This window comes from Scyliorhinus canicula, chromosome 7 (genome assembly GCF_902713615.1).
Source record: "Scyliorhinus canicula chromosome 7, sScyCan1.1, whole genome shotgun sequence".
NCBI classification, from domain to species: Eukaryota; Metazoa; Chordata; class Chondrichthyes; order Carcharhiniformes; family Scyliorhinidae; genus Scyliorhinus; species Scyliorhinus canicula.
In genome coordinates, this window is record NC_052152.1 from 146,759,594 (window position 1) to 146,783,330 (window position 23,737).

The 23,737-nt window shown below is 45.8% G+C and overlaps 1 protein-coding gene across 1 annotated transcript in view; it reads left to right on the forward strand.

Moving 5' to 3' along the window:
- The window catches only part of ctnnbl1 (catenin, beta like 1), a 220,712-nt gene that overhangs the window by 41,738 nt on the left and 155,237 nt on the right, over positions 1 to 23,737 (forward strand). Inside the window, exon 3 of the mRNA XM_038803075.1 lies at positions 21,447 to 21,553. Coding sequence (XP_038659003.1) covers positions 21,447 to 21,553 — 107 coding nt within the window. The remainder of the gene's footprint in view (positions 1 to 21,446; positions 21,554 to 23,737) is intronic.

Here is a 23,737-nt window from a genome sequence, read left to right on the forward strand (position 1 = left end):
CCTCAATGTTTATCCCATCCCCTCCCCAAGCATTATCCTAGTGAGCGCACAATGAAAGACCCAATGACTGTCGGCTCAAAATTGTTCTTCCAATAAACAGTCATGGTTTTGATCTCCAGCCCAGCAAGTCATCTTTGAATGAGTTTAGCCAATGTAATCTTGTCACCAATTACATTTTGGTCATTGCAGAACTGCCACTTTAGCAGCAAAAGCATTCACTATGCACTACATTGTATAATGTTCCTGGCTTTATAAAATGATGCAGTATTTAATTTATCATAAACTGCCAATGGAAGGTTTGCAAATATGCATAAAATGTTATTTTTTTGAGTGGGCTTTTTTCTGCAGCTTATCTTGATCACTGTTTATACTGAATGGTTGATTGCATTAATATACATTAATCATACCTTTTTAGGGTGTGGACTATAACATTAATTATATTGTCTGCCTTGTTTCAGTGAGTAGAGAATGAAAGATTGTAAGTGTGCATAGAAGGAAAACTTTCAGTAACTTCGGTCAGAATTTATATTTTGTTTAAGCTGCATTTGCTCCAATTCCAAGTTTTCTATTTCAGCAATATTTACAAATATGTGGAATCTCTGAAAAATGTTTCTTTTTTTTTAAACTGTTTTAACCAAAATTTGGATTAAATGAGTCTCTTAGAAAACAATCTAACTAACCTCTTATAATCTATCTCTGTAATATACTCGGTGCAGAAAATAGGAGCTTAAAATATTCCAGCGGCTCATATGAGTTGCCTTGAGGGCTTGGCAAATGTATTCAGTGATTAGATGAGTAGCAGTTGCATGGGCATTGGGCACATGAGATTGGACAGGAGATCACAAGATTTCTGAAGATGGGGGCGACCTCTTTGTTTATTTTGGTCGATCCACCTTGAAGTTTTAATGAAATGTCATCAACTAAACATTAACCTCTACTTTCTTCTCCACAGATGTTGCTTTGCTTACTGAGTATTTCAGCATTTTTTTGTTTTTAGATTTCCAGCATCTAAAGTTCTCTTGTTGCACCATCTGGTTCTTAAATAATTTTCACGTCTTTACCTTTACTACAGCATTAAGGAGACCACTCCCTGTGTAGATGATACTTAGAGAATGTAATTTTAAAGACAAAATGAAATTGTTTTTTGAAGCAATTGATTTTGAGGAATATATTTGATTCTCACCCACTTAAATTTTATTCAAATACAGTTTCTTAGAAATTGCAATTGAGGGATTGTTCCCCAATGGAAAGTTAAATATTTTGATGTCAAATAGAGGCTCCCAACCGAACATGCTTGCTATCCAATATTGATATCTGTGGTTACTTTTGAAGCTTGGGAGCAATTTAAAGAAATTTGTTCTGAAACTCAAAAAAACAAAATTTTATAAAATGAGCTGTAATGCATGGCATAAAAATATACATTAATAAAGCGTGGTGCACCAAACAGATAATATGCCATACACATCCCGATAATATTTTTATTTGTGGCACAAAGGAGGCATGATTATGGTTCTTCCTTGCATAATTTTTAAGGACGAAAATAAAGCTCAGTGTACTTGAAACTCATGCACAGTTCTGTGGGTAAAATTAATAATGATATCAAAAAGGAACCAATCATTTTGTTCCTTTTCAATCATTAGAAATTCACTAGAAATTAAATGGTGATTTTGTGAATTGCCTGAAATGTTTCAAAAATACAGTGTTGAAATTTTTTTTTGAAAGATCATCGGCGAGATTCTCTCTTCCCGCTACAGAGTGTCCACACCGTCGTAAATGCCGTTGCGTTTTAAGACGGCGTGAACGCGCCGCTCCCAGGACTAATTCTCATCTCGACAGGGGGCCAGATGGCGCTGGAGCGGTTCACGCCGCTCCAGCTGCCGATCCCGGCGCGAACTGGGTGCCGTGGGATCCGTACATGTGCAGTGGCGCCGGCACCAACGGCACATGCGCAGTGGCTCCGCGCCGGTCCCGACGCATCATGTTGCAGGACTACAGGGGCTGCCGCGTAGGAAATGAGTCACCCAGCCAGAGATGCCAGCCCGCCGATTGGTGGACCAGGCCGCATCGGAGGCTGCCCCTGGGGTCGGAGCCCCCCCCCCCCCCCCCCCCCCCACAGGCCGCCACTCGACTCTTCCACGCTGAATTCCTGCCGGCTGAGAGCAGGTGTGGACAATTGAGGGACTCGGCGTTTGGCCCATCCCGGCCCGAGAATCGGCGGGCCGGCGGCAATGGAAAAACACAGAGAATCACGTGCCTGCGTTGGGGCGGCGTGGCCTGGTCACGGGGATTCTCCAGCCCGGCCCAAGGCTGAGAGAATCCCGCCCCATTAGTTACTTTGCAGGTGGTCTGCAGTGTTCACAGTACATGCCTAATTTTTTCAGCCTAGCCGATGACAAATATCCCATCGATGTATTCGGTTTCAGCTTTAGTCTGATGTTAACTATGTGATTTACTGAGAATATTTCTTTTGAAAGTAAATTGAGACGCGATCCACTCATTTATCTTGTTCCATCTTTTCATGAAATGAAATGAAAATCGCTTATTGCCACGAGCAGGCTTCAATGAAGTTACTGTGAAAAGTCCCGCGCCTGTTCGGGGAGGCTGGTACGGGAATTGAACTGTTCTGCTGGCCTGCCTTTGTCTGCTTTAAAAGCCAGCGATTTAGCCCAGTGTGCTAAACTAGCCCCTTGGTTCAATGGTTCAGCGAATGGACACTTGGAGTTTCTGTTCCAAACGTTTCTGGTGAAAGCTCTGTACTTTCACAGGTAGCATTGGCAAATTTCCTTGAGGACAAGTAAGCTCCAGCCAAAAGCTTTATTAACTTTTTCATCTATTTATTCAATCAGCCATAGCCATCTCTCTCTTCAAAGCAATGTAATTTTTGAAATTTTGAATTCTTGTTCGAGACTGGAGTTTGTCACTTTCAAACTTAATATGGAATTTTATTATTATGATCACTATTTCCTTGGTAACTTTTCAATATGGAAATACTAAATAACCCTGCCTCATTGCACAACACTAGCACCAGGATGGTTTTATCCCAGTTGGCTCTACAGTGTATTTTTTCAGGAAATTCCCACAAAAGCAATCCACAAGCTCACCTTCCTGATCACCTTGTTAATTTGATTGGTCCAGTCTACATGAAGACTAAAGTCCCTCACAATTATAATGTTATCTTTGTCATAAGCTCCATTACTTAATGCTTTGTCTTAACATTTCAAATACTATTAGGAAAGCTATAAACTACTCTTCCACCAGCATTTTCTGACTATTGTGGTTCCTAATTTTCACCTATACTAATTCCACTTCCTGACCTTCTGAGCGAAGATCGTTTCTCACTGCTGCTCTTAGGACATCCATTGTTATCAGGGCAACTTTGTGCTTTTCGTTTTGAAATGTGTGTTCTGGAATACATGTTTCCCCAACATCGGTCAACTGATTAATGTATCTCTGTAATAAGTGGTTAGATCTAAATAATTTAACTTATTTGTGACAGTAGTTCATTTATCGTATTGCAAAAACTTTGCGCACTTGAATATAGAACCTTTAATTTCTTTGCATTGACCTTGTTCACTGATGCATATTACCCTTGCACTCCCTGTCCTAATATGGTTGTCTTTACCCAAATCATTACACAGATTGTTCTCTTCAAGTTTTAAAACTCCCTCACCTTAGCTCATCCCCTCTTAGTTTAAAGCACTATTCAAGCCCCAGTTACATAACTCACCAGACACTGATCCCATCATTAGGTTTAAGCATGTGTCCCGGTCCAGGAAAATATATATATATATATATATATATATCTTAAGTCAGCCTGGCTATTTTAGAAAGTTATACATTTTTTTAAATGGTCGAACAGGTGGACTGATAAAATGGTCACTGCTGACCACATGATGGTGGTTTTGGATGCTACTGAGCAGTTTAGATACAGACAAAGGATAACGCATCAAACCCCTGGAATGTAACACTCCTTGCATTGTATAAAAATTCCAGCCAATTAGCTGAATAGCTTGACCTGAAACCACTCTATATCACATGACCCATGCTTGAGCTTTTTGAATTCCTTCAATTGTACAGCTTTTGAATTCTTATAGTTAGTTGAGGTTTAACCTCTGAAGAGAACCGGAACCAGGCTAGCAACCTTCCTTTTTGACCTCCATCTGCATTTCGCCGACAGAGTGAATGAATTTCTAAGACACAAGAATACTTTGCAGCATCTTCAACAGAATCCACCTGCAACCGAATACCTAGGACCAAGACCAGGAAATCTGCCAGAATAAAAAAGCTACCTGAAAAAAACCTTCATTGGGCACTGACATACTGGACTCTGGACCCACACAAAACCATAATTCTTATTTTTATCATGGTCTTTGCCCTAAAACTCTTTCTCTCCTTTATCCTTCTTTCATTGTATGAATGCAAAAAGGCAGATATTGCAAAGCCCTTTCCTGTGTTTTGTGTGTGAATGTATAAAATAAACCAACTCTCTAATGTTGCCTTATCTCAAGTTTGCAGAGGGGTTATTAATAGAGGATTGGGAGCGGCTCGTGGTGCAGTGGTTAGCATTGCTGTCTCACAGCACTGAGGACCCAGGTTCAATCCGGCCCCGGATTATCGGCGTAGGCAGGAATGAGGGGTTGAAGTTGTAACCAGATCAGCCATGGAGCAGGCTTGAGCAGCCGAGTGGCCTACTTCGATGTTTTGTATTCCAATTCGTGCAGCTCAAATTCGAACTTGTACCTCAAGTCCTTGGCTTTTCATTAATCAAAACTTGTAACTTTTTTTTTCTTTGAAGAAAATGTTCAAATATTCCTTGTAATATCTGTTTGAAATTAAATTTTTGCTGGTTTATATTTATGAGCTAAGGGCCTATTATCTTATTTCATTAATGTTCCTCAGCCACTTAATATTTTATGTACTTCAACATGGTGCCTTTTTAATTATCTTTTTTCTAGACTGCCGAGAGGTTTTTAAAGAAATCATCCTTCAAAAATATTCACTGGCTAGATCTCAGCCAGGGTATGGTGGACAACTCTGGGTGCCAAATTTCAGGAAAGTTGTAAAGGCCTTGGGGTGCAAAGAAGGTTTAGCAGGATTTTGAGAAATCAGGGACTTTGGTTGAGAGGAGCAATTGGAAAAGGGCAGAGAAGGTTAAGGGGTCATCTAATAGAGGTTTTCAAGATAATGAGAGTTTCTGGTAGAGTAGGGAAGGGAAAATGTATTCCCTCTGGGTGAATAACCAGAAATGATGGATTTAAAATCATTGGTAAAGGAGCAGTTATATTTTTCAAGTGTTATTGAGATCTGGAGTACTCTAGCTGAAATGATCATGGGAGATGATTGATAAATTTTTAATTGAATTGGAGAATGAGGAGCAGAGACAGGGTTATCGGCAAAAAATCAGGGATGTTGAACTAAGTCCAACTCCTTTTTTCAAAGAGCAAGCACCGTTTGGGTGGGTTGAATAATAGCCTGTCCTGTAAATTTCAAGATTCTGATGCTCAAATACTGATCTCTAATTCTGAAAAACGCTTCATTAGTTCCCTCTACTTTCCTGTCTTTTAGACAATATCTTGCACTGCATTTTGTATCTCAATAGTTTTCAAGTTTGTTTTAGAAGTCTTCGGTTTTGGGAGTTAATAGAAATTCTTCTGCAAGTCCAAATAAACTCATAAGGCATTGCATTTAACTTGTAATATCGTCAAAGAACTCAGAAGGGGCTGGTTTAGCACAGTGGGTTAAACAGCTGACTTTTAATGCAGAATAAGACCAGCAGCACCGGAATGTGGCGACTAGGAGCTTTTCACAGTAACTTAATTGAAGCCTACTTATGCCAATAAGCGATTATTATTAGAAATCTATTGGGAAAACCTTTGCTGACTATTTCTCCTCATGTTTTTGTACAGCCTGCTCTCTACTGTATGGTTGACTGATGGAATTTCAGTTGGCTTAATCAACTTTATTTTTTTGTTATAGAATACGAAAGTACAGTTTGTATGCAGTCAACACTACATTCTATTGCTTTATTGATGTCTTCTCTGTTGCCTCTCTGAATAAATGCCGAAATCAGGCCCTAGAGATTTATGGGCCTTCATTCCCTAAATGATACGTAATAACTACACAACATATTTCCAAACTGATGTGTTAAAGAAGGTGGAAGGTCTCTGGGAGACCTAGTCACTGCAAATTACTAAAGTGAACAAATTTGGCAGACGCATTCGCAGTATATTCTTATAATCTTTCGATGTGAGGTATCTACACACTGGACTCAGAGTTTTCAACTGTCTCATTTTTGTAGGTGAATTTCAATCCTACTGTAAAGATTTTTGATCAGTACCCTGAATGTATTCTGCAAGCCTCATCCTAAAATTGTTGCTGCCAAGATTTTATTTTGGAGTTCCAGGAGGTGGGGGATCAAGCAAGTCTAATTTTATCTAAGCAAGGTAGTTTGTCACTTCTCAATTGGAATGATTTTGATGCATAGGTCCTTGCATCATACGTCTATCTTTTATTATGAAGCTTCAGATCTAATTGTTGTAATTTGGAAAACTTGAAAAGTCAACTTTTTTTTTGTAAAAACCTATCCTCCAGTTCATATCTGGCAAATGGCATTCCTCCATGGGATTTTGTTTGCTCAATTTGGAGCTTTTGAAATGAAATCTGTCCAAAGGGGCATGTCTGATTTAGCAAATTCCATCTTGGGTGCAGTTTGTCCAAGCCATGAGTTGGGGGCTCCCTAGTGTGTGCTTGGGTACTGCTGGAGTTTTAACAAGCTAAGAACATGCAAGCTACTCTCGCAGAATACTGGTAAGTTTCCTGCCTCTTCAGATGAGACTATCCGACTCAATAGGGTTTTGGACAGCAGGTGTATCTGGAGCTGACTTGAGGTTAGCCCCAGCCATTAGCTACGCCCCTCAAGATTCAGTAGTCAGCCAAACTGGTTGACTGATTAACAACATTGTTCTGGAAATCGACCATACCTGTTTCAACGGTAGAATAAGCAAGTTCCATTTCTCTATCACCTCTGAACTTGCGGACATACATTGGCTCATACGTCTCATCCTGTTTGCAAATCTATCCATGGCCTTGCACCTCCGTAACCCTGTAATCTCCTTCCACACATAGCCATGCAAGATATGAGTTCCTTTAATTTTGACCTCTTGTGCATTTCCAATTACAATTGCTCCACCATTGGTGTCCATGCCTTCAGTTGCCTCGGCCCAAGCTCTGGAATTACTTCCCAAAACCGCTCCGCCTGCTTCCCTCCTAAGACAATTCTTAAACTTTATCTCTTTGACCACATGCTTTGGTTGTTAGACCTAACATCAACTTATGTAGCTGAGTCGATTATTTTTTAAATTATGCTCCTGTGAGGTCTCTTGGGACGTTTAATTACGGTAATGGCATTATATAAGTTGTTATAGAATGGCCTGTACTGGAAAGTTAACCTAGTTTTGAAATCCCTTTACAAGGGACATGATATTATCCAAGAATGTCAGTAGAAGAGTTAAGAGACAAATCTGTCTGGAGCAAGCTATTAACTTTGAGTGATTTTGTTATATTTGATTACAGTTCATAATAATTATTCATAATGATCAAATGGCCGCGGTCTGGTTATCTGGCTGACTTGACAAAGGGTCACCTGGACTTGAAAAGTTAGCTCTTTTCTCCCCTTACAGATGCTGCCAGACCTGCTGAGATTTTCCAGCATTTTCTCTTTTAGTCTGGCTATCTATCTGGAGAGTGAGTGTACTGGTCCATCTAAGTCCACCTCTACTTCAATGAAAATCTGGACCTTGTATGTTACTTAAATGGTAACATTGATAAATAATGTATTTGCATGGCTGTGGGAGACAGTGTCTATGATCTTGTGCAAACATAGTTGGTAATAATGTAAATAGAAGTCCCTGAAGACCCCATTAACATCTACCCCCCCCACCGCACCACCTTCCCAGCTTTATCCGTCACTCCCCCAATCTCCCTGGCCGCATCCCGCTTTCGGAGCTGGTGTGCCAACATCCTGCTCGCCTTCTCCCCATACTCATACAGCGCCCCCTGTGCTTTTCTCCACTGAGCTTCCGCCTTTCTGGTAGTCAATAGGTCGAACCTGGCCTGAAGGCTACGTCTCTCCCCCATCAATGCCTCATCTGGAGCCTCCGCATATCTCCTATCCACACTCACCATCTCCCCTATCAGTCTCTCCCTCTCCCTCTGCTCCCCCCTCTCCCTATGGGTTCGGATGGAGATCAATTCCCCTCTAGTCACCGCCTTCAATGTCTCCCAGCCCGTCCCCGTTGTCATTGGCCTCAAGGTACCTCTCGATACACCCCCGAACACTCTCGGCCACCTCCTCGTCTGCCAGCAGCCCCACCTCCAAGCGCCAGAGTGGATGTTGGTCCCTCCCTTCCCCCAGCCCGAGGTCCACCCAGTGCGGGGCATGATCTGAAATGGCAATGGCGGAGTATTCCACATCCTCCACCCTCGAAACCAGCCCCCTGCTCAGGACAAAGAAATCAATCCTTGAATAGGCCTTATGTACGTGGGAGAAAAACGAGTTCTCCCTGGCCCTTGGCCTCGCAAACCTCCAGGGACCCCCCCCCCCCCCCCCCCCCCCCCCCAATCTGGTCCATAAATCCCCTCAAAACCTTAGCCGCCGCCGGCCTCCTACCCATCTGGGACTTGGATCGATCCATTGGGGGATCCAGTACCGTGTTGAAGTTCCCCCCCCCCCCCCCCCCCCCCCCGCATTAACCCCGCATCGTCCCAATTTGGGGCGTAAACATCCATCAACACCACCCGCTCCCCCTGCAGCTTACCACTCACCATCACATATCTCCCGCCACTGTCAGCCACCACATTTAACGCCTCAAACGACACCACCTTCCCCACGAGGTTCGCCACCCCCCTACTCTTCTCATCCAGCCCTGAGTGAAGTACTTGGCCCACCCATCCCTTCCTCAGCCAAACCTGGTCCACCACTCTCAGGTGTGTCTCCTGGAGCATGGCCACATCCGCCTTCAGCCCCTTCAGGTGCACAAACACCCGGGCTCGTTTGACCGGCCCATTCAGCCCCCTCACATTCCAGGTTATCAGCAGGATCAGAGGGCTCCTTGCCCCCCTTCTCTGCCAATTAGCCTTACCCCATCCCTTGCCCACCACCGGCCAGCGTCCCCCGCTCTGCCAGTTCCCCACGGCGGCAACTCTTCCCCCCCCCCCCCCCCCCCAGCACCCCCTGCGTCCTCCAGCTCCTTCCTGACCGTTTCAGCAGCAACCCGGTACCCCCCCCCCCCCTCCCCCCAGGGTAGGACCCCTCCCAGCCGCGCCCCTCCCGCCATAGCACTCCCGTGAGCCAGCTAACCTCTGCTGACCCCGGCGACTCCCGCCCTACCTCCGACTCCTCCCCACGTGGGACTACCCCTCCTCCATCGTGCCCGTCAATGGGTCCTCCTCTCTCTTCTCCCCCCCCCCCCCCCCCCCCCCCCCCCCCCGCTTCTGTGCGGGAAAAGAAAACAACCAGCAACGACCCGCGCTTCTCAGCCCTGACTCCGCCCCCACCATCTCCCAGCGCGGGAAACCCGAAAAAAGCCCGCGCTTTTGCCCTGCCCAGCCCTGCTTCCTCTAGGGCAACTCCCATTGTCAGTCCCTCCCACCAGCTCCCCGTTTACTCCCCTGCCCGAACCCATCCACCAGACCCCTACAGAAAAACCCATACAGAAAAGACAAATCGACATCACCCCACCCGCCCTAAGGCCAACCCACACCTTGCATTAAACCAAGCAAATACAAGTACAGTATTATACAGCATCCCCCATCTTAGACCCTCAGTTTGAGTCCAATTTCTCGGCCTGCACAAAGGCCCACGCCTCCTCCAATAATGGTGCCGATCCTTATAGGTGACCCACAGACGCGCCAGCTGCAACATGCCGAACTTCACACTCCATCTGTGGAGCACCGCCTTCGTCCGGTTAAACCCGGCCCTCCGCCTCGCCACCTCCTCAATCCAGTCCTGGAAGATCCGCACCTCCGTGTTCTCCCACTTGCTGCTCCGCTCCTTCTTGGCCCACCGGAGCACACACTCACGATCCACGAACCGATGAAACCGCACCAACACCGCCCGCAGCGGCTCGTTCGGCTTCGGCCTTCTAGCCAGAATTCTGTGGGCCCCCTCTAACTCCAGGGGCCCCTGGAAGGACCCAGCCCCCATCAGCGAGTTTAACATAACAACCACATAAGCCGCCAGGTCCGACCCCTCCAGCCCCTCCGTGAGGCCCAGGATCTGCAAATTCCTCCGCCTCGACCGGTTGTCCAGCTCCTCGAACCGCTCCTGCCATCTTTTATGGAGCGCCTCGTGCATCTCTACCTTCCCCGCGACGGCCACGGCCTCATCCTCCCTTTCGGAGGCCTGCTTCTGCAGCTCCCGGATCGCAGCCCTCTGGGCTGTCTGGGTCTCCATCAGCTCCCTGGTGGTTACCTTCAACGACTCCAGCAGCTCCACCTTAAGCTCCTGGAAGCAGCACAGCAGAGTCGCCTGCTGCTCCTGCGCCCACTGCCTCCGGGCCTCCGCCGGCTGCCGTTTTGTCTTCCTTCCACCGCTTTTCCAGGGGTGCTTTCTCTGTTTTTCTCCTTACCCCACTCCTGGTTAGGACCGTAGGGGTTGACTCCTGTCCTCTTCCCACGTCGGGATTTGCCGATAAATCTCTGTTGGGAGCCCTGAAAAGAGCCCCAAAGTCCGTTTTCAGTGGGAGCTGCCGAATGTGCACCTTAGCTCCGCATTGCTGCCACCACAAGTCCTAGTGGGAGAAATCAATGACACAATTCTTTAACATGTAAGAACTTGGCTTCCAGTCAGAGGCGGACTTACAAGGAAACACACAGCGCTGCAGCAAGGACCCCTGGCCAATGGGGTTTGGCCCATACTGAGAGGTGGCTGTGTGTGCCCCCAAAATGTAAATCCGCCTCTGCTGCGAAGCCTTCAGCAAGACAAGGATGAGGCGCTGATCTACATCCACTGAGGGGAACAGCAGGGTGACTCTTGACCTACAAGCCAAGGCTGAGGAGGGCGGGTGGGCAACCAACGAAAAAGAATGGAGGCCACCAAGCCAGATAGTCAACCGCAGCAGCTAGGCAACCCGCCAGGAACACACGCAGTTGTTGAGGCCACCCAAGCGAGAGGTGAGCAGAGTAGCAGTTGTGAAGTGTGAAGAAGGCCAGGCAAATCTCTGGGAATCGGAGAACAGTGGCCAGGGGGAGTGGAGTGACTCAACCAGAGCCAAAAGACAGCAGAGGTTGAGAGGGCTGGACTGGGTGACGAGGGTGGGAGAGAGCAGAGGCCAGGCCAGGTAGCCGCCAGCAGCAGCCAGCCAGGAGCATGCAGTCATCTAGTCAAAGCCTGAGAACTGGCGACCCAAACTGGAACCAAGAGGTGAGTAGAGCAGCAGTCAGGAGGTGTGAAGAAGGCCAGGCAAGTGCTGGTGTCGTGTTTCCGGAATCAGGAAGCAGCACACAGTGGGAGCGGGACGACTCGACCAGAGGCCAACAAGGCAGGGCCGAGTGTGAGAGGGCTGCTCTGCACAGCAAACAAACCAGGTGGCGAGGGAGAAAGGGAGCAGAGGCCAGACCAATTGGCCAGCAGCCAGCCAGAAGCGCACACGATCATCAAGGCTCGCGTCCTGGCCACCCGAGCGAGAGCTGAGATGAGCAGAGCAGCAGTTGGGATGTGCTCCGAAGCTGAGGCAAGTGCCCACGTCGGGGAATCGGCGAGTAATGGCCAGAGAAGGGTGACTCGATCAGAACCAGAAGCCAGCCAGGGATCACGACTGAGAGTGAGAGGGCTGGACAGCAACCGGACTGGACAGCGAGGGTGAGACTTTGGGTTTCTGCGCCCTGCACTGTGTGAGCTGAGGGTGGAGGGTTCAAGATTACATTCAGGGTGGGGCTCTGCATCATTGGGTATGGACTGCCACCTCACCAATGGGCATGCGATGGAACCTCTACAAAGAACAAAGAAAAGTACAGCACAGGAATCGGCCCTCCAAGCCCGTGCCGACCATGCTGCCCGACTAAACTACAATCTTCTACACTTCCTGGGTCCGTATCCTTCTATTCCCGTTCTATTCATGTATTTATCAAGATGCCCCTTAAATGTCACTATCGTCCCTGCTTCCACCACCACCTCCGGCAGCGAGTTCCAGGCACCCACTACCCTCGGTGTAAAAAAACTTGCCTCGTACATCTACTCTAAACCTTGCCCCTCACACCTTAAACCTATGCCCCCTAGTAATTGACACCTCTACCCTGGGGAAAAGCCTCTGACGATCCACTCTGTCTATGCCCCCCATAATTTTGTAGACCTCTATCAGGTCACCCCTCAACCTCCGTCGTTCCAGTGAGAACAAACCCGAGTTTATTCAACCCCTCCTCATGGCTAATGCCCTCCATACCAGACAACATCCTGGTTAATCTCTTCTGCACCCTCTCCAAAGCCTCCACGTCCTTCTGGTAATGTGGCGACCAGAATTGAACACTATACTCCAAGTGTGGCCTAACCAAGGTTCTATACAGCTGCAACATGACTTGCCAATTCTTATACTCAGTGGCCCGGCCAATGAAGGCAAGCATGCCGTATGCCTTCTTGACTACCTTCTCCACCTGTGTTGCCCCTTTCAGTGACCTGTGGACCTTTTCACCTGGATCTCTCTGACTTTCAATACTCTTGAGGGTTCTACCATTCACTGTATATTCCCTACCTGCATTAGACCTTCCAAAATGCATTACCTCACATTTGTCCGGATTAAACTCCATCTGCCATCTCTCCGCCCAAGTCGCCAAATGATCTAAATCCTGCTGTATCCTCTTGACAGTCCTCATCGCTATCGGCAATTCCACCAACGTTTGTGTCGTCTGCAAACTTACTAATCAGACCAGTTACATTTTCCTCCAAATCATTTATATATATGAACAGCAAAGGTCCCAGCACTGATTCCTGCGGAACACCACTAGTCACAGCCCTCCAATTAGAAAAGCACCCTTCCATTGCTACTCTCTGCCTTCTATGACCTAGCCAGTTCTGTATCCACCTTGCCAGCTCACCCCTGATCCCGTGTGACTTCACCTTTTGTACCAGTCTACCATGAGGGACCTTGTCAAAAGTCCATATAGACAACATCCACTGCCCTACTTGCATCAATCATCTTTGTGACCTCCTCGAAAAACTCTTATCAAGTTAGTGAGACACGACCTCCCCTTCACAAAACCATGTTGCCTCTCACTAATACGTCCATTTGCTTCCAAATGGGAGTAGATCCTGTCTCGAAGAATTCTCTCCAGTAATTTCCCTATCACTGACGTAAGGCTCACAGGCCTGAAAGAGGGAGAACACGGGCATTCAAAAGTCAAGTCCATCTCTGCTTCCAGTTTAACGCCTTTGGAAATGATGATGCTTTCTTGTTTCCGATTTAAGGCTGTGTTTGAGATCACAAAAAATAAATCTTTCAAATAAAGAAATCACAAAAATCCCTGACTGTCCTTTTGTTTCAAATTGCTTTACCAACTGTCAGATTGTTGCAAAGGCAGTGCAGATGACAAATTTAACGCCTCCATGAATGCAAAAATTAATCTCACAGATAAGAAACACTTGCAAGAAATTAATTTTTTAGTGCTCTGGTTACTTTGCAAGTAAGCTGGTGTCTGTAAGCACTTGGACCTGTCATGGTTCTCCTCCTTTGCTGGTTTACTGGTAGCTGTTTGCTGAATCTTAATGAGTGGTTTCTTAAATATAAACATTGGATGATCTCGCGCAGGAACAGAATATCATTCCATCGATTCAATAGATGCAGGATAGATCCTACAGTCAGCTCCAGTGAATGCAAGCCTCAGCTTCTCAAGTATGTCTTCAAAGCTTATGCTTCTTGTCCCTGGTAATATCCTAGTAAATCTACATTGCACCTTTGCATTGCCTTCAAAGCCTTTCTTGTAATGGGTTGCTTCAAACTATTTCATTTCTGCCGAAATAAATGGCTATACAAGTTAAGGGTATATATATCTCTTTGGCTTTATTCCAGAGACAAGATCATGAAAACAATAATTGTTTGCCATTTTATGGCATTTTTGACTTGCACTGATACCTTTTTAATGAACTTTCCATTTCCATCTGAAACCTTAACGTTGAATTTCCTCCTCTTACTTTTGCTTGTAAAATATTACTTCATATTTTTATCTGTGCTAAATTCCACCTATATTTCCTGTTAGTCCTTTGTATGTTCTTCTGAAGTCTTATCTTTGTCATAATTGCCCATAATCATCAATTTGACATAATCCCTCCATTTCAAGACCTATTTTTTGAACAGGATGAACAATGACTCATGTGAAACACCACTTCTCGTGTTTCCTACTCAAACTTTCTTTTAGCCAAACTTTCACTTTTGACTCTACATCCTCTCTCTCTGGATGTAGATACATTTCTCTTAATTCCATGTAGCATTTTCTTTGTCTTAAGACTCTTAAGGTACTGATTATCAAATGCAATGTGTTTTGAGAATGCATATTGTTGGTGTACGTTTTCTGCTTTGGTAGTGCATGGTGGGATACTTGGCTGTATGAATTAATGCCTGCTTATTCTCTGTGTAGCAGTGCATGCTGGGATACTTGGCTAGATGAATTAATGCTTGCTTATAAATTGCCACGAATGTTGTTTTCTGCTGAGACAGTGAACTTTGGAGTAAACGAGTGACTCAAATCAGATGTATCCTCCAAAGACAATGGGTCAGTGATGGCTGGTGTTTCACGGACTGCAGGAGCTGTTGATCTAAGCTGTCAAAACAACTGCAGAGGAAGAAGCCCACCAAACCACTACGAGAGAAAGGGGCTCCTTCGAACCGGCATCTAGGACTGGCAACTTATGACCTTGTGTAATTATGTGCGCAACATATTGATTGGACGAATGTAACATACTGTGTAAAGAATTGATTAATTTTTTATGAAATGAACTGTGATACTAAGAGAATTGATTGGCTGTATGTAAATGAGAATGCAAACTAATTCTGCTTTTGAAAGTGTATATTAACGCAATATAAGCCCCAGCTCAGAGAGAAAGTGTGCCATCACGACCTTGGGGTCTAGGACCTTTCTCCCAGAGCTCTGCAACAATAAATTGCTTCTTTTGCTCACATCAAGATCTACTTGCAAATATTTTCACCCAATACATATAAACCATATCCTGTATGCTTTACCTGTCATTTCTTATTCAACGATTATTGTAAAATTGGTTGAGCATTGCATGTCTTTTAGAACTCAGTGCTGACTTGCTTTCATTAGCATGTGTTTTGCCAAATGTTTAGTACTTTTATGGTTTAATTGAACAGATTCTCATAGTTGCCATTAAATACTGTAAACTGAACTGATAATTTTCTGACATTCCTGCCATCTTTTCTTTGAAGTGGGAATCTGATTTGCTACCCTATATCTTGTGCCACCGCTTTACTTATGACAGAATTTTGGAAAATAATAGTCCGTACCTTCAGTACTTTTTCCCTGAGTTTCCTTCAGAATCCTCAAGAAAGGACACAATGATCTATATACTTCATAATTCTCTTTGAATAATGATTGCCAAGAACTTCCACATCCACCGTGCCAGTATGTTTTCCTTGTGAAAAGTCATGTAATGTACTCATTGCCGGTTGGCAGTACAGAACTTGAGCATTGACATCTTCTCTTCAGCAGTGCTCAATCTTTGTTGCTGAAAGTTTGCCATTGTTAGCACTTAGTTGCCCCATGCCAAACTTGTTTTCATTTTGTTATACTACAGGTTTCAAAATACATGGGGATGGTGGCCAAAATCGTTTTTGAAATTCCCATGAGTCCTTAAAAATTCTAAAATAAGGGCAATGATGAGAGAAAAGTTGCCTCATATATTACCTTGCTTATGGCTCACCCATAACCCAAATGGGGCTGAACATGTCATCTTTTTAGGTTTCTAGTGTGATACAGTTACTTGTATTTGTATTGAGTTTTTTAAGAACACAAAAATCAAAGTGTGTGTGCATGTACTTTAAAGTAAGAAGTCTTACAACACCAGGTTAAAGTCCAACAGGTTTGTTTCAAACACGAGCTTTCGGAGCACGGCTCCTTCTTCAGGTGAATGGAAAGGCTTGTTCCAGAAATGTTTATATAGACACAGTCAGAGATGCCCCGGAATGCGAGCACCTGCAGGCAATCAAATCATCAAAGATGCAGAGAGAGAGGTAACTCCAGGTTAAAGAGGTGTGAATTGTCCCAAGCCAGTTCAGTCGGTAGGCCTCTGCAAGTCCAGGCTTGTTGGTGGGGGCCGAATGTAATGCGACATGAATCCCAGATCCCGGTTGAGTCCGCATTCATGCGTGGATGCATTCATCATTGCCCTTATTTTAGAACCTGGAGTTACCTCTCTCTCTGCATCTTTGATGATTTGATTGCCTGCAGGTGCTCGCATTCCGGGGCATCTCTGACTGTGTCTATATAAACATTTCTGGAACAAGCCTTTCCATTCACCTGAAGAAGGAGCCGTGCTCCGAAAGCTCGTGTTTGAAACAAACCTGTTGGACTTTAACCTGGTGTTGTAAGACTTCTTACTGTGCTCACCCCAGTCCAACGCCGGCATCTCCACATCATGTACTTTAAATGCATCTTTGTAAGTAAGATATGTTTTTATTCATTTATTCTGAATACATCTTCCATACTCTGTTTCTAAGATTAAAATTTGAGTAATTTGGCAGAAGGTAACATAATGGGAATTAATCTCACATCTGCAGACCCTTTTAAAAAAAATAATTGCAAGCAATTAGCACTCTCCAGCATTCTTTGGTTTTGTTCTATCAATTTCAAGTTTCTTTCCTCTCAATACTTCTATTTAAAGTGAATGCTGAGGAACAAATCAGGATACTGATTGTCAATAGTCCAACTGCAAGAAGGGGAATACAAATATATTTATGTTGCAGCACTAGGCTAATCATCAAATAATGACTATCCAGACCAGGACTCAGATCTATTTCTCACCTCTTCAGAATGACATCCTACAAACCTATCTGGACACTCACTACAAAAAGCTGAAAGGTCAGCCTCGAACCCCAGCCCGTCTGCGCAGATTGCAGTCGGGTCCAGGCTGGCTTGAGGCTGAGTGCCAATTCCCCCGGGTGTCACTACTGGAATTCTCCACCTTTCCGTTTACAGCTTCCCCATCTTTGGCCTCCTTCCAATGTGATTGACAATGGCACAGCTGATCGCCTCTTCTATGGTGGTTGTAGCACCAGCCAGGGTAACGCCTGTAGTGCCTCTAATCACTGATTCCTTCTGCCCACATGCTTTGCTGCTCCTCTAATCATCCGGTTCCTTGAGGCGCAGGAGGGTGAAAACCTATGACTGGAAGAACTGGGGAGGCAAGTATGGGAGAGAATCTGTAATTGAAGAAGCAGCGCCTCACATATTCTATCTCTCCCAAGTTCACTGCTTTTCCAATCCAAACTGTGCATTATTTTCTTGCTCCCAATGGCAAGGATTGCTTCCTTGAGTATTGCTGAAAAAATATATTTTGTCAAAGCTTTTCTTTGTGCACTCATCAGGGAAATTGCAGAAATACTGCCCTTAGTCCTCTTGCTATCCATTCAGCGAAAAGTTGTTGTTTCCCCTGCCATTGGGATTATTGTGATTGTCTTGCTAAGTGCAAGATGAAAAACTTTGACAAGATGTTGTTTCTCAGCAATACTCGAGTTCTGTACTACCAAATAACTATGTGGATACCTTCCTTGTTGAAGCAACAATATATTGCGAAGAAAATGGTCCAGAACAAATTGAAGAGAGTTGTGACTTGTGAGCAAGAGGACTTGAGTAGTGAACTTGGGAGAGACTGCTTGAGTCATTCATTCTGTTTTGTGTGACAATGACCTTATGCCATCAAATCATGGACAATGGAAGTATTGATTCTGTGGTCACAGGACAGAAATTGGCTTGTGATAGAAAATGTAATCATATTCTCAGAACAGCCGAGAGAAGGCAGTCTCGAAAAAGATCACAGGTGGAGGTCATCACGCCCAGGAAAAAGAAGAACCCTGTCTAGAAGACTCATCCACAAGCAGAGAAAACACAGCAGCCAATTTGTGTACAGCAAGCACCCATAACAGCAAAGTGAAAATGACAAGATCATCTGGTTTGGTGATGCTGATTGCGGGATAAGGGTTTGCCAGAACACGACAATAACTCTCCTGCTTTTCCTGAAGTTGTGCCATGGGATCTTTTCATCTACCTGACAGGGTAGATGAATCGCCCGGGGCCGGCGTAAATCCCGCCCCCGCCGTGGCCAGAATTCTCTGCCACTCGGAAATCGGCGGGAGCGGGAATCGCGCCGCGCCATCGGCGTGCCCCCCGCGGCAATTCTCCGGCCCGCGATGGACCGAAGTCCTGCCACTGACAGGCCTTTCCCGCCGCGTGGTTTCAACCACCTCTGGTGGCGGCGTGAGCGGGCCCCCGGGGTCCTGGGGGGGGCGCGGGGCAATCGGACCCAGGGGGGTGATCCCACGGTGGCCTGGCCCACGATCGGGGCCCACCGATTGTTGGGCGGGCCAGTGCCGTGGGGGCACTCTTTTTCTTCTGCCGCCGCCACGGCCTCCACCATGGCGGAGGCAGAAGAGAACCCCCCTACCGCGCATGGGCCGGTGGTGACGTCAGCCGCTGCCGCACCGCCGCAGGCGCGAACCGGCGAAGGCCTTTCGGCCAGCCCCGACGCCGGGCGGCGGGCGTCAAAGGCCGTTGCCGCCAGTCGGCGTGGCACCAACCACTCCGGCGCGGGCCTAGCCCCTAAAGGTGCGGCGAATTCCGCACCTTTGGGGAGGCCCGACGCCGGAGTGGTTGGCGCCACTCCGCTACGCCGGGACCCCCCGCCCTGCCTGGTAGGGGAGAATCCCGGCCCATGTCTTGGAGGGAATGTCAGTGAAGTAGCTAAAAATAGTTGCACATAAGAGGCTACCATATCGTAATATGGATAAAGTTAAACTAATTGAATCAAATAATCTAGCGATGAATGTTGCTCTGTCCATTCACCTTATTTTGAAGGAGACAAACCAGACCCCTTCACTTAGTCCAAACCTGGTCTGTCTTCTGAGTGATTGAACTGTACATTTCTACAAGATGCAAAAAAAAAACTAGTCCAAATCATAAGGGCTAATGTACTGGGGAACGATTGGACCAAATGTGGCAAATTTGCAACTGGAAGCAATATTTTTCAATTAAATATGGATAATGGGTAGTTTCATGTAAAACATAGGCACTAGAGCGAAGCTGTAAATCTTTAGATGTGCATTGTAGATGTATGTGCACGTTGTGTTGGATTGGATATATACATTGTATAATTACACAAGAATTAGGCTATGATTTGTCTGTCCAACATTTCCTGGTGTTATCCCAGTTGGTGTTGTAACTGGATGGGAAGATCCCAGATTGGAACACTAGCTCAAAAGAACGTAACGTTTACTTTTTCTTCTAAAATATGAAGGATTGAAGTCACAGGACTGCTAGTTAGTTTTGACAACAAGGCCAAAACATTTATTAAACATGAAAAATTGGATTATGATGCAATACTTCTTTACTCCCACCTTAGCTTGGAAATACACACCGGTTTTAGAATTAACACAGATTACAAAGTACAGAATCTACAATGGTCTCATTCACACAAATTGGCTGTGGTCAAATACACACTCCGCTCTGAACCCAAGTTAGCGTCTGTAAATTTCTCATTCCTCATTACCCCCCCAGATGGTTGTCATACAGGAGTTTTCAAACTTCACTCCCAGAAACAATGGGCTAGAAATACGCGTTTGGCGCGGGGGTAGTGAATCGATGTTTACTCGGGAATTGTGGCCTGCGCCACTCCCGCAATTCTCCGGTCCCCACGCGGATGAGGTGGCGCAGCTGGGGGGCCATTGACAGGCCTCTCCCAGCAATTCTCGGGGCAAAACTGGCAAAGTTCCCATTGGCGTGGTTCTAACCACGTATCGCCGGTCGGGAACTTCTGGTGGCGGCTGTAGACCCTAGTTGGGGGGGGGGGGGGGGGGGGGGGGGGGGGGGGGGGCCTTGTGGGCGGCCGGGCCAGCGATTGGGTGGTTTGGATCCACGGACAAGCGCCATCACGGGGGGCCTACATTGTCAGTACCGGTCTGAGTCCGCCATGGCGCATGGCACGACCGCTGCAGTTCGCCGCCGTGCACATGCGCGCACTCCCGACCGGAAATGCAGGGTTCCGTATCTGCAGCCAGAACTGCAAGAAGCACTCCGGGCCCGGCCCTGCCAGCCCCCTGAAGGTCGGAGAATCGCTCTTGACTTTTTAAAGGAAAGTCTAGAGTGAAATGCCAGCATTTGTTCACCGGCGTGGGGGATATAGCCCCGTCTTTGGAGAATCTAGCCCAACCTCTCTCAAAATAAGGCTTTCCATTTGGGGTTTGCATGCTGAAATCCAGCCCAGGTTTTCCAAATGACTCTTTTAAACAATGCTTCCACTCTACTTTTAACAGCGAATCCAGTATCCCAGTTTTATGCCAAACCCTTTTGGATTTCTTTGTCTTGATTGCTTTGTCTTGCGATGTTCACTCCCGATGTCCTGTCTCCAACTGCAATGTATCCAACTAAAACCTTAAAAGCGTTTCTGCCTTGCAAGGACTCCAGCTGCTAAACAACCACTGTTTGTTTATTTATTCTTCATGCTGCAGCCCCCTCTAAGCAATAGAAACACAGATGGAACGAAACCAATCCCCACACACACACAAACCACCCTTGTCCAGCGTGAATCTTCCTTCCACAGCAACGTTAAATTAAACCCACTTAAAACTATATGTTATTTCTAATGCTTACCAATACAAATGTAAATCTCTTAAACTACCTTTGTTTTCCTAACACTGGGTAATTCTTCAGGCAAAAATGTCTGAACTGCCTGAAGTCTCTGACTCTAAATCAAAATGGGGACTTTTTCAGAGAGTCCTGGGGAGCAGGAGTATTCCCATCAAACGGTCAAACTTCCTGGGCAATTCCCGCTGAGTGAATGCTTTCGGACTGCTGAGGTGTTCCTCCGTCCATCTTGTGGGGTGGGGTGTGAAGGTCTGGTCTTTGACACTTTGTGTACCTCTGCGGTTGTGTGGCCTAGGAAGTTTTAAAAAACGGTGTGTTTGCAAAGTTTGGAATAAATGTCCCCATTTAGCCCCAGCTAGTTAGAAAAGGAGAAGCAAAAAATATGTTATCTGGCCCAGCTAAGACTGGAAGATTCTTATGGATTGAATGGCAAGGATTTTGTATGTATTATTCTTTTTCACTGTGGAGCAAGAAAACTGCGATACATGCACCTGTTGTAACATTCATTTCTTAAAGTTTAGGAGTGGAAGAATTCTGAAAGAAACCGGTTTCTTTGGTTCTAAAAATTGTTTACTTTGTTTTAGGCGGAACCCTTGGATGAAAGTTCAGTGAAGAAGATGATCCTAACATTTGAAAAGCGGGCCTATAAAAACCAGGAACTGCGTATCAAATTCCCAGAGAATCCAGAGAAGTAAACGCTTGTGTCTTATTATTCCTCACAATAACGTGCACTTGTTTTATTGAAAAATATATATTTTACGGCTTTCAAAATGTTATTTGCTTCTGCTTACTGCAGAAATTGCAATACAGTACTTGTGAATAATCTCCTCTTTGTCACTATTGATCATTGCTCTTCAAGTAATTATTCACGACTTGAGTTGTATATAACCTGTGTGATACAACCATTTTAATTGCCTTAGTCTTTGATGGAGCACAGCAAAAAAAATCATTGTGTATGACTTTCCTGTTGGTGATTATGGAATTAACCAAGGCAGCTAACTTAATTTTTCATCTAATAGTACCACCATAATTGGACTGGTGGCAGATTTCTTTTAAAGAGAGGTAGGGGAACTGAAACTCATCAATCTCTTTGTTTTGAGTCACCTGTGATATAAGTGAGAGCTGCCCTTATCTATCCTGTTTGGTTGTTGTTCTGAGTTCCAGCTCTCAGTGGACAGCTGTGTAGCAGATCTTTTATGTTTAAGGTTTTTACAAGTAACTGTGTATATTAAGGCAAGAATTAGGAGCAATTATAGGCCACTCGGCCCTTTGAACCTGTACCACCATTTAATAAGATTTTGGTAGATCTGATTGGAACCTCCTGCTACCCTTAGAACCTTACACCACCTTGTTTATCAAGAACCTATCTCTCTCTGCCTTAAAAAATATTCAAAAACTCTGCTTCCACTGTCTTGAAGAAACGAGTTCCAAAAACTCTTTACCTTCTGAGAGAAAACGCTCTCCGCATCCCTGTCTTAAATGGGAACCCCTTATTTTCTTTTATAAATGTTTATTATTGGGTTTTCGAGCATAGTATATTTACCGATGTACACAAAAGAGAAAGAAAAATCTGAAGGTATTATACACAAGATAAAAACAACAATGCTATATAGTTAGCAAAATCACGTCATTAACAAATAAAGAAAAAAATGTAGTGGGCGGGTATACATACATGGACGTACTGGGGAGACAATTACAGGACATCTGTATGCCCGTCTTGTGCATTCTTTACATTTTATACATTTTTTTGTGTCCATTACATCTCTCCATTTGGAGAGATTCTGATTGGTCGATGAGCCAGTCTGCAACTTTGGGTGATGCTGCTGACCGCCCGCCAAGCAGGATTCTACGGCGGGCGATCAGGGAGGCAAGGACATCCGCCCTCCTCCCCATGAATAGATCTGGCTGGTCTGCTACCACAAAGACCGCCACTTTTGGACATGGCTCCACCCTCATCCCCACCACTTTGGACATTGCCTCAATGAAGGCTGTCCAGTACCCAACAAGTCTGGGGCACGACCAGAACACAATGTTCTGGCCGGGCCTCCTTGGCACCGTTCACATCTGTCCTCCATCTCCGGGACTCATTTGGGTGGGACCCCTTATTTTTAAGCAGCGACCCCTAGTTCTAGATTCTCCAACAAGAGGAAACATCTTCTCCACATCCACCATGTCAAGACCCCTCAGTATCCTAAGGTTTCAATCAAGTCACCTCTAAACTCCAGTGGATATAAGCCTACCCTTTCCAATATTTTGAAGGCAACCTGTCTATTTCTGATATTAGCTGAGTAAACCTTATCGGAACTGCTTCTAACATACTTATGTTCCTCAAGTAAGGGAACTAATACTGTACATAGCATTTCATATATGGGGCGGGATTCTCCGTAGCCCTTCGTAACGCGGGTTGCCTGCGAAAAAAATCGGTGTTAATCACTCCGGCGTCGGGGCCTTCTTTAAGGCCGCTATTCTCCGTTCCCGGAGGGGCTAGCAGCTGACTGACGCGATACGCGTCAGTTTCTCCAGCTGCGGAAGTGGTGAGACCCGTCGTATTTTGGAGGAGGAGGAGGAGGAGGAGAGACAGACCCGCAGTTGGGGGGGGGGGGGGGGGGGGGGGGGGGGGGGGGGGGGGGGGTGTGTGTGTTCCGCATTTTTGGGGGGGGGGGGGGGTGTGTGTTCCGGCATTTTTGGGGGGGGGGGGTGTGTGGTTCCGGCATTTTTGGGGGGGGGGGGGGTGTGTGTGTTCCGGCATTTTTGGGGGGGGTGTGTGTGTGTGTTCCGGCATTTTTTGGGGGGGGGGGGGGGGTGTGTGTGTGTGTTCCGGCATTTTTGGGGGGGTGTGGGGGTGTGTGTGTTCCGGCATTTTGGGGGGGGGGGG